Source organism: Myotis brandtii, unplaced genomic scaffold (genome assembly GCF_000412655.1).
Source record: "Myotis brandtii unplaced genomic scaffold, ASM41265v1 scaffold132, whole genome shotgun sequence".
NCBI classification, from domain to species: Eukaryota; Metazoa; Chordata; class Mammalia; order Chiroptera; family Vespertilionidae; genus Myotis; species Myotis brandtii.
Genome location: NW_005354673.1, coordinates 3,812,695 through 3,830,741, shown reverse-complemented (window position 1 = coordinate 3,830,741; position 18,047 = coordinate 3,812,695). Strand labels below are relative to the sequence as shown.

The 18,047-nt window shown below is 45.1% G+C and overlaps 1 protein-coding gene across 26 annotated transcripts in view; it reads left to right on the top strand.

Annotated features, from left to right (window-relative positions):
* The window catches only part of NRXN3 (neurexin 3), a 1,562,383-nt gene that overhangs the window by 88,229 nt on the left and 1,456,107 nt on the right, over positions 1–18,047 (top strand). For 22 of the 26 annotated variants that reach the window (XR_001360906.1, XR_001360907.1, XR_001360904.1 and 19 more), the window contains exon 3: positions 13,176–13,193. The exons of the other annotated variants lie outside the window; for them this stretch is intronic. Coding sequence is in view for 18 of the 22 variants with exons in the window: in XM_014534708.1 (XP_014390194.1) it covers positions 13,176–13,193 (18 nt within the window). In the remaining 4 variants the exon portion in view is untranslated. The remainder of the gene's footprint in view (positions 1–13,175; positions 13,194–18,047) is intronic. 26 annotated transcript variants of the gene reach the window in all.

Genomic DNA, 18,047 nt, shown 5'->3' with positions numbered 1-18,047 from the left:
CCCCCCACAACCCTCTTAGCGTATTTGTCTGGATTACTCTAAGGGGGATATTAGTGTTGTCTAATAACAGCCTCGATTTATCAAGGGATTTGTGTGATTAATTCTCAAGCAAAGTGCAGCAGATAGATTAGAGCTCGGTCTGTGGGTGGGTCTGCACCCCCCATTCCCTGTCCTTTCCAACTTGCATGGTTCTGGGGGAAGCTCTCCTCTTTCTTCCTTGTTGTCCTGATTGTTGAAGGCTCTGATGTTTAGCTGAGGCAGCTGAAACCACTATAATGCATGAGTGAGTGCCAGGAAGACAGCAAAATCTCCCAGCTTATGCTATTGCTCTTCTGTGGAAGATGCAGAGATGTGGCCACCATTGTACTCTTAGTGTCAGATTCTTTTCCCATACCCCTGTCAAGCTCCTGGTGCCCCAACTGTGGCCCCGTGGGAATAGCAGTGAACTGGGACACAGGTGACTGGAATTCTGGTCTCAGCTTCAACACTGTACAGCTGGGTGGACATGTCAATTCCCCTGTCTGGGGTCTATTTCTCTCATCTGAGCCTCAAAGGATAACTAATTGTCTGGCTATTTGTGACCCATCTCCCCAGCTACACTTGAAGCTCCAAGAGTGCCGGACTCATGTCTGAATTGTCCATCTGCCATCATCCTGGCAGCCAGCACAGTCCCTCGACATTGGACTGTGTAACGAATATGTGCCAGAGGAATGTAAAATGAAAGGGACGAATCTGTTCGACATCCTCGAACTTTTCCACTTCTAAAATTTCCTCCGTCTCCTCTACTCTGAAACAATCTCATAACCCACCTCCCATTTTTATGTTTCTACTGTTGTTGTGTTTTCAATCCTCACCCAAGAATATATTGTGTGTTTTTTATTTATTTATTATTGATTTTAGAGAGAGAGAGAGACATTAATGTGAGAGAGAAACATTGATTAGCTGCCACCTATACATGCCCCAACAGGGGATCAAACCTACAACTTGGGTTATGTGCCTGACTTGGAATTGAAGCCACAGTATTTTGGTTCTATGGAATGATGCTCCAACCAACTGAGCCACTCAGCCAGGGCTCTACTGCTTTTTAACCATAGGACCACAGAAATGATAAGGTAAAAATGGTGATTAATGATAACGCAAAAAGAATGTTTTCAATCCATAAAATGTGTAGTTTCTTCCAGGGGTTCCCTGGATGCTTGCTTGATCTCTGTTGTTCCTGGCAGTGGAATGCCTCTCTGCCTGGGTCCCTGAATTGCCTCTGGAAAAGCCTGTGGAATCCCATTGACCCCTTCAGAATGGGACCGGCAGTAATAGTAGGCCACATGCATGGTTCTCAGACTCAAAAGAAGATTCTTTTAGATCCAGGGCAGATACTATACTAATTTCACACCACCACACACCCTTGTTTATAGAGAGAAGAAATCAACCTTGCCCATCTTCTGAAAATGGAAAAAAGGGAGGGATATAAGGGAATGCAGAAAAGCTGACAGGCCCTTAGTAGTGAGAGAGCCTTCTATTAGGGCTACTTACTTCCTACTGATGGTTCCCAAGTCTCTAGAAAACTCTTTTTCTCGGGGTGGGGACTCTTGGTGAAGCATTCAGTTGAAAGTCCCCAGCTACCTCGAGCCAATATGTGACTCATGGCAGACACTGCTAATCAATCATTACCCTCTCTTCTTTCTAAGCCCAAATGCAGGCTCAGACTTTTTCTGAACACACTACTCCAGGATGTCACCCATCAAAGAAAAAGGAACTAATGTGTGCTAAGTGCGGTGCCAGTCAGATCATTAGGCATTTTACATGCATTTGCCTCTTTGGATCTTGACAGGCCTGAAATGCATATGGTCCCCATTTTACAGGTGCTGTTTAAGGAACTCAACCAAGGTCACATATAAATAGCAAAATTGGTATTTGAGCTCAAAATTTATGGTCTTTCTGGTGCATGACATGCCTTCCAGGGAGCCCAGCATTCAGGGGTGTCAACCTGACCACTGGCTGGTTTGGGTGATATGTTCTTATAAGATTTTTCTCCACTTGATTGTTGCTACCCATTCCCTGGGGGGCACTTTACCGTTTCTTCAGCACAGATTTAGAAGCATTCCCTGCCAAGCCCGAGTCCCCCATTAGTGTTAAGTGTGATAAAAGACGACCGTCTACTGACGTCCTATCATAGTTATGTCCTTTCTTGGTTTATTAGGTGGACTAACTGCACCTCCCATGGTTGTTTTGAGTCCCCAGTGCCTAAGTCGGTGTCTGGCATGTAGTAAGTGGTCAATAAATGTTAGCTATTTCAAATTGAACCAGACACAAAGGCTCACTGTGGGAACAACAACAAAAAAAGGTGAGGATACAGGCTTATGATAAAAAAGCCTTCCCAGCTGTCCTGAGAACCTTAAAGCCTGTCTCTCAAACTATGCTCCTTGAGAGGTGACTAGGTGTTTTATGGAGGGAGAGGTGTCCAATGTTTCAAAAATTTTGGGAAAACTGAATATTTTACAATGGATCTTAGTGTAACTGAGGCTTTCTGGAGTCTTGCCATAGAGATACTTGATTGCCTTTCTTTAACTCACTGTTTTCTAAATTTATTTGACCACAGAATTTTTGGAGGGAGGGTGACAAGGAACTCCTGTTCACATCTTGATGGAATTCAGATGTGGATTTGTTGCCTCAACTTATAATTCTTTCTCTGAAACATGGGTCCTGGGATTCCTCCCAGTAGCAGATGCCGTGATCACTTTAAAATACCTAATGACCATCAGTTCTTTCCATCAGTTTTCTGCACCAAATATTTGAAATTTGGATGGTTAGAACAGTGAGGGAAGAATGAGTAGGGATAGTACTGTAGGAGTGAAAAGGGCTTTGGATTCAGACAAATTGAATTTAAATCCTGGTTACTACTTGTGAGTTGAGTGGACTTGGATTTGGGAATGTTAACTTCCCTGAGCCTTGGCTTCCTTGTCTGTTAAATGAGGATAAGAATAGTCTACATCCAGATTAAATGAGATCATTCATATATATATGATGGAGGTCTCTTCAATAAATAGCAGATTATAATGAAAAATGATCCCTGCACTTGTCTTCTGAGTCACACTTTTGCATATTTTAGTTCCTTATAACCCTTACATTAGTCCTACAAGGTATACAGATGGTCCCCATGTTACAGATGGGGAAGTAAGGGCTCAGAGAGGTTAGTTAACATGCCCAAGATCAAATACATAGTGTGTGGAAGAGCCAAGACTTTTACCCAAGTCTTCCTGACTTCAGAGCCCTGTGCTATCTGCAGGGGACAGGGCGATTGAAGATGTCTGCATCTAGTCTGTTTCTGCAACATGAAAATTGCCCTTCCTGTGCTGTATTCTTCTCTATCCTACTAGGTATTGGGCAGCCTATCATTTAGGTTAGTTTCTCGCTTGATTTCCTGGTATTCTCTGAGCTGCAGGGATACACCTCTCTTCCTGGTGGGTCATGCTTATTTAGGGAGGTCGGAATCCATTTCTTTACCTAGGAAGATGGCATTTGTACCCTGACCCCTGGCCATGTCCAACTGCTGTGAGGACCTTTCTAAAGCCCTCATCCTGCTGGGTGGGAGCCTATTGTAGGTGCCAACCTCCTGACCTAAGGCTGGGAAGTATTATTGAGCTAGAGATGCCTTTTGTTTGCAAGGCTTAAACAGCTCAGTAGAAGCTCAACTTGGCACTTTCAGTTTATAAGGGATGTGTCAACAAGCCAGCAGAGACACTAGTATTAACCATTTCAGTGAGTTTTTATTGAATGTTTATTCTGTGCCTGGCGTTGTGTGAGGCACTTTATATAGATCATCTCATTTGATCCTAGCAGTCAAATAAATTAGGTACAGTCAGTTCTGCTATGATGCCTCTTTTGAAAATGCAAATGTGTTCCCATGCAATTGATCTATCAGGGAACTATTTGAGCATAATAATTTTGCTTTTGGTTAAGCATGATTTCATCCATGAGAAACGCTTGGTGAAGGCAGGAGCTGTGGCCAGCTGAACTGAGCTGTGTAGGAATACACAGGATGCACGCACCTGGACATGTGCCAGCTGCTTCAGTCACCAGGTGTGCTCTGAGCCACACCCACCCAATTTCAGATGACCCTCCTCTCACTAATTCATAACAATTCACAAGCTTCCCACTTTCACAAGTCTTCAGGTCTTTTTCAAGCACTGTAGTTATTGTAGTATTTGCATGTTTCTTAACCATGTATCACATATAATATGGGTTTCTATCTTTTATTTTTAGTTAATTTTTATGGGACAGTAATGTATACCAATTCATAGGGCTGTTGTAAGGATAGAATGAGTTAGTAAATAGAAAGCATTGAATAGTATGCACTCAACTACTTTGGTATCATTTCCATTTTACAAGCATGAAACTATGAAATTTTTAACTTGTAGCTTGCCATTCTTTTGTCCTACCACTAACATACACCAGTCTGCTAAGGGACACAGTAAAATATCAGAGCACACACAGTTGTTACTCTTAAAGACATGAACATAGGGCCCTGGCCAGTATTGCCCAGTGGTTAGAGTGTCTGCCAAATTCTCAGGCTCGATTCCCGTCAAGGGCACATACCTTGGTTGCAGGTTCCCCTCCTTGATTAGGGCGCAGGCAGAAGGCAACCAGTTGATATGTCTCCCTCACATCGATGTTTCTCTCTTTCCTCCCACCTCCTTCCTTCCACTCTCTCTAAAATCAATGGGAAAAATATACTTCAGTGAGGATTAACAACAACAACAAAAAGACATGAGCATAGGGAAAATTAAGAATAAGAGTGCAAGTTATTTTCACTACTGATGATGTTTTGGGGTTTTGGGCCCCAACCCCATGTTTCCTATAAGCCCTGTGGTTTTTACTGTGTGATTTTGCAGAGTTCAGCGACTTTCCGGAATGCATAGGGGTTCTGAGCACCTTGTTAGAGGAACTGACTCTACTACCATTATTCCCATGCAGCTGAAGAAGGTGAAGTTACGAAATTTGATTAAAACATTTTCAATGACAAGTGGCAAAGCCCACATTCAAACCCAGGTTGCCTTAGCCCCATGTCTGTGCCCAAAACCTCCAAACATAAAAAAAAATGCCCAGCCAGCATGGCTTAGTGGTTGACCTTTGAACCAGGAGATCAAAGTTCAATTCCAGGTCAGGGCACATGCCTGGGTTGTGGGCTAGATCCCCAGTGGGGGGGGGGGGGTTGTAGAGGCAGCCAATTAATAATTCTCCTGTCTCATCATCGATGTTTCTCTCTCTCTCTTTCTCTGTCTTCCTCTCTGAAATCAATAAAAATATATATGTAAAAAAATCAAAATAAAAAGTGTTGTCTGCACAGATATGATTTTATCTGTAACAGGGAGACTACTTCTTCCTCCAACTGCCAGTCGAGCTCTGGTTCCTCGAGGGATTATTCTAATCCCTAACTTGCAGCTTGATGGGTACCTGTCCTGGTTTGAGACGGTTTATTTTATTCTAAAATATAGCTTGACCCTTATCTGATGTGTTCCTCTGAGTATGAGAGGTATTAAGAATGATAGAGCCTGCAGGGCTTAGTTTCCTGGTCTGTAAAATGGGATGAAGAGCGTTCCTACCTGTTAGGGTTGTGGTGAGAATTAAATAAGATGTATATAAAGCCCTCAATACAAGGCCCAGCACTTGTACTGCATGGACCGTAGACCCTCGGGTATTCCGGCAGACCAGTGACCAGGTCCACAGTGCCATCTTGTTCCCTCCTGCCTCTCATCCTGCTTTTCTCCTTGCTGCTGCCTTCCTGGGCTGGCTGGCACCTGATAGCAGCCACCCCTCCTTTCCAGCTTAGATCTGGAGTTATTAGCATCAAAGAACAAAAGCAAACAGCACTGGGGCTTGTGGGGCTCAGTCTTCTACAAAGGCGGATAAATGGGCTCTGTGTCGGGGATGAAGCTAACACCACCTGGCCTTTTGTGGAGAGACAACTCTGCCTGTGTTTGAAGAGCTCAGACACAGCTGGAAAGAGCCCCGAACGCAGGAAACCCGGCCCCCTCGCTGCTGGAAGTTTGCTTTAGCTCCCAACTAAAAAGATAGTGTCTGTATTTGTTCCTGAAGGAAAGGGAAGAACCCTGTGCTCATTCTCCCCAGGGATAAGAAAGGCTAGGCCACTGGGGAGATACAGGCTTTGCCTTTTATTTCTTTTTCTCTCCTAATGTTGTAGGCCGGTGTAATCCTCAGTGGCTGTTCTGGGCTGATATTTGTGGACCTGGGGCAAGAATATACATGGGGGCAGCCTCCCTTCTCTCCACTTCCAGCACCACGAAGGCTCACATTTGTGCGGATACCCAGCCTGCAGAAGTCCACAGCTCCTGCAGACAGCCTCTCTTTGGCCATTTCTTGAATGAGTACATACAGCATTGGGTTAGGCTGCTTTTGAGAGAATGGACCCAGGGAAGAGGCCCAAGTCCACGTGGATTGGGGCAATTTGGGCAAAGAGTTCTGAATTCCAGAGTGTCCTCTATAAGGGGTCATGGCAGGTATTACTGGCTCTTGGTGGGGGCATCCATTTGGCCCTGTAGCCTCCTCAGTTCCTGGGATGGGAGGTGGCTGCAGAAGGGCCAGGAACAGGCTTGGGTAAAGCAGAGAGCCCAGGGCAGGGGCTCCACTGACCCAGGCCTATGGTCATATTGCATTTGACCCCTTCCCTCTGTCCTGGGCTGTGCCTTTTACTCACTTGTGGGAGACGGCCAATATTTTAACTGCTAATTTGCAGCTTGATGGGTACCTCTGCTGGTTTGAGACAATTTCTTTCATACCAAAACTAGAGGCCCGATGTATGAAATTCATGCACGGGGTGGGGGTGTCGGGTGTCCCCTAGCCCAGCCTGCACCCTTTCCAATCTGAGACCCCTTGGGGGATGTCTGACTGTCAGTTTAGGGATTGGGCCTAAACCGGCAGTCGGACATCCCCCTCATAGTACGGCACTGCTGGCTCCTAACCGCTTGCCTGCCTGCCTGCCTAATTGCCTCCTAACTGCTCCCCTGCCAGCCTGATCACCCCCAACTGCCCTGCCCTGCCAGCCCAATCGCTCCCAAGTGCCCTCCCCTGCCAGCCCGATTGCCCCAACTGCCCTGCCCTGAAGGCCTGGTCACCCCCAATTGCCCTCCCCTGCTGGCCTGATCTCGCCCCCAACTGCCCTCCTCTGCTGGCCTGGTCGCCCCCAATTGCCCTCCTCTGCTGGCCTGGTTGCCCTCAACTGCCCTCCCCTGCTGGCCTGATCTTGCCCCTAACTGTGCTCCCCTGCCGGCCTGATGGCCCCCAATTGCCCGCCCCTGCCAGCCTGGTCGTCCCTAACTGCCCTCCCCTGCAGGCCTGGTCACCCCCAACTGCCCTCCCCTGCTGGCCTGATCACCCACAACTGCCCTCTCCTGCTGGCCATCTTGTGGTGGCCATCTTGAGGCAGCCATCTTGTGACAATGTGAGGGCGGCTATATTGTGGCGACCATGTTGTGACGACGTCACTCGATGCCACCTAGGCTTTTATTATATAGCATAGAGCTTTACCCTAATCTGAGTAGGAGAGGTATTAATAATGATAGAGCCTCCAGGTCTTAGTTTCCTTGTTTATAAAATGGGATGAAAACCGTTCTGACCTGTTAGGGTTGTGGTGAGAATTAAATAAGATGTATATAAAGCCCTGGGTATAGGGCCCTATGCACAGTGAATGCCCAATAAATGGGCATTTATTACAACTAGTATAGGTTTGTTACAACCAGTATAGCTTTGTGTCAGGGATATATAGACATTATCCCATTTTATCCCCACATTCACCCTCAAAGTGTGATGCTGGACACAGTAATTGGCCCAGCAATAGATATGTGACCTAAGCCAAACCAAGGAGAGCCTTTACAGGAAATTTTGCTAAAATTATCAGGAAATAGGCTGCTCTCTTTTCTCTAGAGATACCCCATCCATCTTTGTTACCACATGGAGACAACCCTTAGATAAGGAGGCTGACAGCAAAGAAAACAGGGTTTCTCAGTGTAGTCAGGGGATGAAGCTAGACGGGGTGTCCAATCCCAGCTCTGCCCCTCTGCCCACAGGTGCATGCCTTACTTCCCTGAGCCTCAATTTTCTCATGTGTAAATGGAGATACTCCTAGAATCCTTCCCAGTGAATTCTATCAACTGAGATGATCTAGTCACCATTCAATACATACTGAGCACCTGTTATAGGCGAGACCCTGCTTAAACTCTGGGCATACAAGTGTTTAATGAAACAGACAATACTTCTTTTCTCAGGAAGCTTGGGTTTTCATGGGGGATATACGCAATAAAAACATAAACCCCACATATAATGTCAAATAGTGATTAGTGCCAAGATGAAAGGAAAAGCAGGGTCAGAAAAGGAGGTTGAAGAAGGTCTCTCTGAAGAAGTAGTATCTGAGCTGATACCTGAAGAAAGTGAAGAACAGTCTTACATATGCCTGACGAAGACTGCTTGGCAGGAAAACAGCAAATGCACAGGCTCGAGGCAGGCCCTGCTCCATTAGTGTTAGTTGCTCCTACTGTCGTGACTGGCAGGAGGGCTGAGGACTGGCTCACATAACTGGACATCTTTCCTCTCCCATCCTCCTAGCTTTGGCATTTACACTGACCTTGGGAGTTAGCAGGTGCTCAAAAAAAATACTAGGGGAAAAACATTCCTGATGAGAACAAATCTGGCCCAGTCTGCAGCCACCTCTGTTAGGAATGCCATGCTCAAACCGGGGGCCAGGGAGCAACCCAGGAGTGGAAGGATTTGAAAGCTGCTGCTACCCTTCACTTACTCTCTTTGCCTTTACAACCAGTGAAGAAGTGAATTAGGGCATTCCTACCTCAGTACCCCACGGACACTCAATGCATCTTCAACAACAAATTTAGCCACAAGTGCATATGATCAGCATTTTATAGTTCAAAGGAAACAATTTCCTGCAGTTTGGGGTGGGAGTGGGGATTGGACTTGGGGAGGACCCTCCACCTGCTGCTGTTGCAGTTGCAGAGTATAGCTTAGCCTGGGGAGCCTTCCCATGTCACCCTTCATTTGTACTAGATCATCTCAAGAGGAAAGAGTCCGAGATTTCCCCACTTGCTGCTTCCACAGCCCCCTGTTCCCCTGGAGGAGCTTTGGGGAGCGTGGGGCGGCTGCTTCCTGCAGGCAAGGCCCAGCCAAACCTTCTGGGACCCCACCTGGTGAACTCTGCCTTGGTTCTGACCTATTTTCTAGGAGAGAAAATAGAATATAGATTTAAATGCAGTGGCACTCTGGAAAACCACAGGCCCAGCAGTGTGAGAAAATAAAACAGCAGGAGGGAGCTGGGGAGGCTGGCAGGGCTGAGGATGCCACCTCCCCTGGATCAATCACATGTGGTTGTCAACTGCCTCTTCCTCTGTAATTTGTCCCCACTTTTTAATCTATTTAAAATTGATATTCATATATCTATATCTATATCTGTATCTGTATCTATATATCTTTATCTATATCATCTATTTCCCTATCTCTCTCTCTTCATCTCTCTCTCTCTCTCTCTCTCTCTCTCTCTCTCTCTCTCTCATCTATCTACTTAAAGGTTTCCTCTGTCCAGTTTTGGGGCCCAATGTTGTTCCCCCATACAGAGACCCCAGGTTGTATATCAATATCAACCACAGACAGAGGGCGCTCTGGGGATGATTGCCTTGGGAATGGGAGGCCTCAAGGTGTGGAGTCAGAACAACCACAGCTACATCCTAGGACAGACTTCCTTACTGTGTGAGGGTTGTTGTTATTGTTGTTTTAATACTCTTGTTCTCCCCTATAGGAAGGTAATCAAATTACCAGCCAACATTGACTGAGGGCTTTTCATATGCTAGGTAGTGTTCTAAGCCCTTACAACAGTGGTTCTCAACCTTCCTAATGCTGTGACCCTTTAATACAGTTCCTCATGTTGGGGTGACCCCCAATTTCATTGTTACAAATTGAACATAATTAAAGCATAGTGATTAATCACAAAAACAATATGTAATTATATATGTGTTTTCCGATGGTCTTAGGCCACCCCTGTGAAAGGGTCCTTTGACCCCCAAAGGGGTCGCGACCCACAGGTTGAGAACCGCTGCCTTACAACATCCTTAAGGTAGGAACTATTATCACACCCAGTTTATGGATAAGGAAACTGAAACACAGAGAGCTTAGGTAACTGGCATAAAGTCATACTGCCTAAATCCTGGCAATCCAGCTCTAGATTCCCATGACCTTGTCTGAGTCACATGCCTACCCTTGGAGCTAAGGTGGGGATGGGGGTCATCTCTACCAAGCCATATGGGTTAAGGGTAGTAAAGCTTGTTCCCCAGAAGAAAACTGGGGCTTGCTATAAAAAGAAGGGGAAAAGGATGCTGGTCAGACATTATAGCCAATACTGGTGAAGTTCTGATCCTTACCCTCTCTCTGCCCATCCTCCTCCTCATTCTACTCCTACCTTTGTAATTTCATTCTGTTAATTAGAATGCAGAGATTCAGGTAACTCACTGCTTCTTGGGCCAGGGGGTCTCTGTGTTTCCCAAATTGAACATAATGCTCAGACCTGCCTCTAGGATGGTGGCACAGCCAGGAGCTGGATTTGGACTCTGGCCCCCTGTTAAGGGCAGTTTTCTTGGTGACCTTATTAGCCCTCTTTGGCAAGAAGAGATGCTGGTTTTTTTATGCACAAGATTAGAACTGGCCCAAATTAAGGTTTGATTTGAGAAAGGAATTTGTTTTGTCTCTTGCTTTTGCTCACCCAGAACCTATTGACTCCCTCTTGCCCCCCCGCTTCCTCCCCCCCCCCCAGAAAAAAAAGTGAGGGAGGAGAGACCAGCTAGGGGGTGGGAGGGCTGGAATAGAGATCTTCACTTACAAGTAGAAGAATTGAACCCAAATTTTGGGTTCACCAAAGTAAATACAGCTTAATTCCTGTGGTCTCTTGACATTTCCAGGGAGCCATCTGGTCAACATTTTTGGTAATTCTGTTTGTGGTAATTCAAAATGATAATAATCAGAGAAACTAACATTTATGCAGTGTTTGCCTTGTACTGAGTTAAGTGCTTTACAAGTATTTAATCTTATTTAATTCTCATAACAATGCCACGAGGGAGGCTCTGCTATCTTCCCATTTTATAGCTGAGGAAAAGGACTCAGAGAGAGTTCAATGTTTGGCCCAAGGCCATCTAAGCATGCCGAGATTTGAACTGAGACCTGTTTGTCTCCAAAATTTAGGATTGTAACCACAATGCCCAAATGGACAATTTAGTATTAAAAGAACTTTGGAGTTTTAAGGTATCCTGTCTCCCTTGGGTCTTGGTGCCCCCAAAGAGCATGTTTCTATGAACAGTGGTGTTGATACTCCCACCACTGAACTCAACCACATGCAAATGGTTTGATAGCCTGTTTAATGAAGGGGTATCTTAAGGACTGCTATTGTAGGCAATCTATCAGGCACAGTTAATGGCCCTACTTAGTTATTTACGCAGAATGTTTTCTCTTCCCACTTCTTTATTTTGCCACTTTTCTTCCTCCCTGCTGCCTCTCCACCCCTAAATCTAACAACTCACCAGAAATCCTGAAAGGGGGTGTGGCTGAGGAATGATCCAGAGCTCTCTAAAAGTCTCTTTGGGCAGATACAGCTTCTAGGAATACAGGGTGTGGGCTGGAGGAATGCTCAGCTGTTGTTATGGAGATGCCCCTCCTAGATGCTGAGACATAGCTCTGTCAGGTCAGTGCCTGGATTTTTCTGGGGCAAGAACCCTAAGGAACTTGCTGGAACTTTACAAATCTGATGGCAACAAATTAGAAGCACATAGGATAACTCATGACCCTCTCATGGGGTAGCCAGGAGGCAATCACTCAGATACCTATGGTTTCTGGGTGCTCATTGAGCTTGCAAACTGAATTTGGGTTCTATATGACCTTGAGGGACTTAGGTTTCAGTGAAATGAAAGTTGAACTGGGTGGGATTCAAGAGATATAAGTTCTTTTCTAGGCTCTGTCCTTGAACTAGTTGGGTAACCTTGGGCAAGTCTCTCAACCTTTTTCACCCTCCATCTTCACAAAAAAGACTTAAAATAGATAATGTCTATGGATATCCCAGACCCACCATTTAATGATTTTAAGTGAGTCACTCAGGATTGCCTGGATGGCCAGTGGTTTGCTGAAGTAGCCCCCAGTTCCTTCTCTGTAGCTGTAGTGTATCCTCAAGGTTGGGGTCCAGGGGTTTTAACAATGCTTTGGGCTGCTCTTAGTTCAGCTTTTTTTTTTTTTTTTTTGGCATGATTCTGTTTTACATTTGAGGATAGAAGGAGGAGATTGTATTCATGGAGATGATGAGAGTGAACTGTTTTTCATTTTTGAAAGTTCATTGGCTTAATTCAAATATCACACTTCCCAGGGCTGGATGTCTATTTGTAGATATCAAAGGTGATTTCAAATGGCAATTCCTGTCATTAATGATGGGGTGAAAGCCAGGAGAAAAATTAAAGGGGGAGGCAGAATTTTAATTTGTCTGGCAAATGACCTACTCAACACACAATCTCTTGCACACACACAGCTGTCTGTGATGAAGAATGGTCATCGGGGATGCTGGGGAGGAAATTATGAATGTTTTGTGGTCTTGTATCCTTCAGTCCTCTGTGATGAACAATGCTGCAACTTGCTCTTAATTCTTATGCATCTTTTCCTTATTCCTCAAGGGAGTGATTTATTACTATTTTTTTTTATGTCTACTGGGAAACCTCGCTTGACTTCATGTCCAGTGTTCTGTAACTGGAGGGACGGAGGATTTGCTTGGATGTTGGTATGCAGAAATCAACCGGAATATTTTAACTGATGTTCTTGCAGGATTCCAGTCTGCTTGGCTCTTTGGAGCCCTATCTGATTCCAGGATGTTGTGCTTCCGGACAGATGTGAAGCTCACCTCTCTTGCTACATGCACAGTGAAAAGGGAGCCTAGCCCCTCAGCTTGCATGGGTGGATTTTGGGTGAAGGTAGAACTAGGTACTCAGAAGTTGAGCACCTTTGGGGTCTTGCATGAACTTGATAGTCATGCAAGGGCACATTGCATTGTGTGTGTGTGTGCTCTAACACTCTTCTTCCTTTTTCTCTCCCCTTGTCTCCTCTCCCTTTTTCTCTTGTTGAAAATGCTGCCACAGATGTCAGTCAAGGTCCAGGTGAGTCTCTGTGTCTGCACAGCTGCCGTGCACATCCCCCTCTGCCAGATTGTGCATGTTTGACCCTGAGTGAGACCCTTTCCTAGGGATGCTAAGCAGAACTGAAGTCTAAATACATTGCATTTTTATTGATTTAGAGTTAGAAGAAATGCCTTGAATTGATGGATTTGTATTGGTTTTGAAACCAAAGGAATGTGGTTCCCATGCTTATGCTATCATTTACTTCTGATTAATATTTCTGGATGAATCAAAAAAGTGGAAAGTGGGCATTTATTGAAAATATTTTTAAAAGATGTTCTTAAGATATGTATTCTTCAATTTAATGAACATTTTGCTTTGTCCTCCATAAATCTATTTATCTTCTATGGCTTCATGTGATTGACAGTTGAAGATAGCACATACTCAGCATGGAAAATATGATGTGGGTGTAAGAAGGTTTCTTTCTTTTTATTCTAACTAATGGCTTTTCCACAATGAAATTAGCAAATTTTTTTTGGTTATGCAACTAATACATGCTCACTGTAAAAAACAACAACAAACACACTAGATTTTTTTTTTGTCAATGAACTAATGGAGGAACCATCCTTATGATAATTATGCATTTCTCTTTTTAAATGCATAATCAGCCAGTGTCCTAATTTAAAGCCTTGTGTGTGTAGACTACATCTACATATGTACACAGACATACACAGAACACAGACTCATATGAGAAGATACAACCATTTATAGATAAGAAGTGTCAAATGATGTAGACTGGTTTGGAGATGATTCTAAACTGGCTATTACTTTGAGTTAAGAGGAATAACCCTACCACATGAGAAGGGAGTATCATCTTTTTTGTTTTTTTTAAAGATAATTCCACATATGTTTTCTTGGTTAGTCCTTTCAACATTTAATTCTTATGGTATCAATACAAGATAGGTATTGTTACATTTGGAGATGATTCTAAACTGGCTATTACTTTGAGTTAAGGGGAATAACCCTACCAAATGAGAAGGGAGTATCATCTTTTTTGTTTTTTTAAAGATAATTCCACATATGTTTTCTTGTTTAGTCCTTTCAACATTTAATTCTTATGATATCAATACAAGATAGGTATTGTTACATCCATTTAAAGGTGAAGGAAATTTAGGGCCCAACAGGTTAAGCAGGTTGCCCAAGGTCATAGAGCCCATCAGTGGTAGCAATGGGATTTGAACTTAGGACTTTCTGACTCCAAAGCCCATACACCCTCCATTGGAACACACTGGATCATGTCACTGAAAATTCTCAGGGATTGAAGATCTGGTAAGTATTTCCTGATGGGTCTATTTATTTTTGCTTAGAGGTAGTGTGACATTTTCATTATTAGCAGACCTCTTTCCAAATAGTTATCCTTAATTATTTTTCAAGTATCTGAAATAATCAACCACACTTAGGAAGAGTTTCTTTCTTATCATTAACTTGTATGAGATATTATGCAACATAGGAGAATAGTAGAGTCATCCTAGATAGTACACAGGGTTTTCCCATCTTTTATCTTCTGTCTACACCCCACCCCTTTGAAAATAATAGTTTGAACCAAAGCACAAAACAGCATTTTCCAGGAAGATACCATTAAATTCTCTCTCTTTCTGCTTGATAATATTTTAGTTAATCTCTCACTCAGCAAATTTTTATTGATAACCTGCTATATACCAGGCACTTTTCCTAGTATTAGGGACAAAAGAGTGAACAAACAGAAGGCTCCTTGTGCTCATGAATCTTTTATCCTAGATGGGGACAGACAATGAAATAAGAAATTATATATAAAGTTGTGCATATGAGAAATACAGAGTTTATTCTTGCATTATTATTTGTTAATTGTTCTATTATTTTCTATACCAACAACTGTGAACCTACTTTCACTGACCCTATATGTATGCATATACACACACAAAGATACATATTATGTATAGTATGTGTATATCACATATGTATTGTATCAGGTGGTGGGTGATCAGTGCAGTCCCAAGCATTAAGTCCCAAGCATTACGATGAGGTTTTCTGGGATACTGCAAGGAGGTGAGGGAGTAAGGCCAACACTTCAAGTGCTGTTTGTAAAAGTGCCACTTGCCTTAATGCCTTCTCTTCCTGGTTCCCAGCAGAGATGCAGCCCAGGGTCCTCACATAGACTTGTGGGGGCTGACATCCAGCCTGCATTCCTCTTGCCAAGCCTGTGCCCATGAGGCTGCCTCTGACTACAAGGCACCTTTTTCTAATTCTCACAAAGGCACCGTATTGGTTGTGGGTGAAACAGCCTGGTGGATGAAATGCTGTGGACCCATGGGTTCCCCTCCGTCTCTTCAAAAGGGCAGAGGTCAGTGGTGAGCCTGCCTTAGATAAAAGCATCTATAACTGGCACCATTCCAATTTCATGGCCATTATCTCATTTTATTCTCCTAACCACCCTCGGAGGTGTGTCACCTGTGCTCTATTTTTCTGCCGAGGAAGTCGAGGCCAGGAGGTTCAGTGATGTGCTGATGTTACTGAGCTACTGAGCAGCCAGCCAAGAGGAGATTCCAGTCTAATTCTAAGTCACACTCTTCCTTCTGCCCTTGAGGTGTCAAGAGCTGACTGCCAATCCTGCCACCCACTGACCCCCTGCTTTTTTGTTGTTTCTGAGCCTGAAGCAAATCATGAGTTCAGAGCCTTCCCTTGTGGCCCTGGATGTGGCAGGAGGCAGCCTGAGCTGCCTCACACTGGTTGAGGTTAGGGGGCAGCCTCCAACCTCTCCAAGCTGCTTGCCAGGCCTCCTGGAGCCAGCAGCGCTGTGGCTCTAAAACAAGAAGCCCTCAGTGGTGCTCTGCTGTTTTCTTCTTCATTTAGGAAGACAGATTTGGGATTTTATGAGCTAATGTAACTGTTTACCCAGGGGCCACTGGAAGACTATAAGAGGATGATTGATTAATTGATTAATTTTACATGTTGAGGAGATTGGTTAGAGGGAACGCTACTGTAAAACACAATCAGAGATGGGGCCTGGCAGGCAACACTTTTCCCAAGGTCTAGGACAGTGATGGCAAACCTATGACACGCGTGTCAGAGGTGACACGCGAACTCATTTTTTTGGTTGATTTTTCTTTGTTAGATGGCATTTAAATACATAAAATAAATATCAAAAATATAAATCTTTGTTTTACTATGGTTGCAAATATCAAAAAATTTCTATATGTGACACGGCACCAGAATTAAGTTAGGGTTTTTCAAAATGCTGACACGCTGAGCTCAAAAGTTTCGCCATCACTGGTCTAAGAGGTGGGCTGGGGACTTGGAGAGAGTATCCTGGACACCCAGGAGAAAAGGGCAGGCGATATGTCACTGGACTTTCGTGTGGGAAAATACACAGCCCCTCCTTCCAGCCTCTGGGAAGGAGATGCGGAATCACGAAGTAGCAATAGGCACTTGTGGTATGCTGACCTGCAGTTCGAGAGGGGCACCCAGCTTTGCCGTCTCCCGCGTATCCTCTGATTTGACCTTTCACATTCACTCCTTTGGGTAGGTATTGCCATCCTCTCTACAGGTGAGGAAAGGAGATTCAAAGAGGGTCAGTAACTGCCCACTGTCCTCAGCTACTGTTACAAGACCACGACCTCAGGCTGGTCTGCTTCCAGAGCCTGTGCTCTTTCTCTTTGAAACCCTGGCATTTCCAGGGCCGAGCTGTGGGTGCCTCTCACCCACATTTGCATTCCAAGCTCTTCGCATGGTGCACACCACATAGTAGGACCTCAGAAGTGTTGGTTGAGCAGAAAGTGTGGCTGCAAGCACCAGGAGTATTGTGAGTCCTTAGGGTCACAAGGTATGTTGGGCTCAGAGGGTGGCCTGTCCAAGGAGTGCCTCTCTCTGACTTCTCAGCGGAGGAAACTGAGGCCTGGGGAGGGGAAGAGACATCTCCAAGGCCATGGCATCCATTTGTGGCCTGGAAGGGTCTACTGTCTGGCCCTCATCCCACACTTCTGGCCCATTGGGACTTGTCATTGGTCTCCCTGGGCTGCCTGTGGGGCAGGAGGGGACAGTCCCAGCTCTGCTGTGCTGTGCCCTGCCCTCAGGCCTCTCCTCTCTACCCAAGTGTTCCAGAATTCTCAGCCAAGGGGAGAGGAATCTGTTGGAAGTAGGGGTGGGAGTTTGATGAGAGGAGGGATTTGGAGGCAGGGAACAGTGCAGGGGCCTGCGGCTATGAGACCCCTTTCCTACCCCCCAGCTTCTCTCCAGCTGGGAGGGGCTGTTTATGATGCCCCTATGACAGCCTCTCCTCAGAAGGGATGATTTCTCAGGCTCTGCTGCTGATTAGAGCTGGAATTTAAATGAACAACTGTGACCTTGTGGAAGTGCCCTAGTTATTCAGAGGCCCGATGAGGAAATAGGCCTCTTGCTTCAGTCCATCAGAGCCCGGCAAGCGAGGGAGGAGGGGCTCTTGTCTGCCAGGGCCCAGAGGAGGTCTGCGTTGCTGAGAGTTTGGACTGCCTTTGCTCCAGCCTTCCTCTGCCCACTCTTGATCTCTGCCCCCTTCAGTTTAAGTAGTCTCAGGCTGTCCTTGGAGAAGGGACTAATTGTTTGTCCTCACCCCTGCCCTGTCTCCAAGGGGCCACTCAGTCCAGCCTGAGGGACACTTCTAAACCCGAAGTCTGGACGCAGCATCTCACTTGTCTGGCTTGTATTTATGGGCACAATGGCTTTGCCCTGGACACTTACCCACCAGAGGTGACTTACCCACCAAGCAGCATCGACTCACCCAGGAACTTGTTAGAACAGCAGAATCTCAGGCCTCACCCAGACAGACCCCCAGGGGATGCACATTAACATTTAAGACACCCTGACCTGAAATTCCCAGCATCT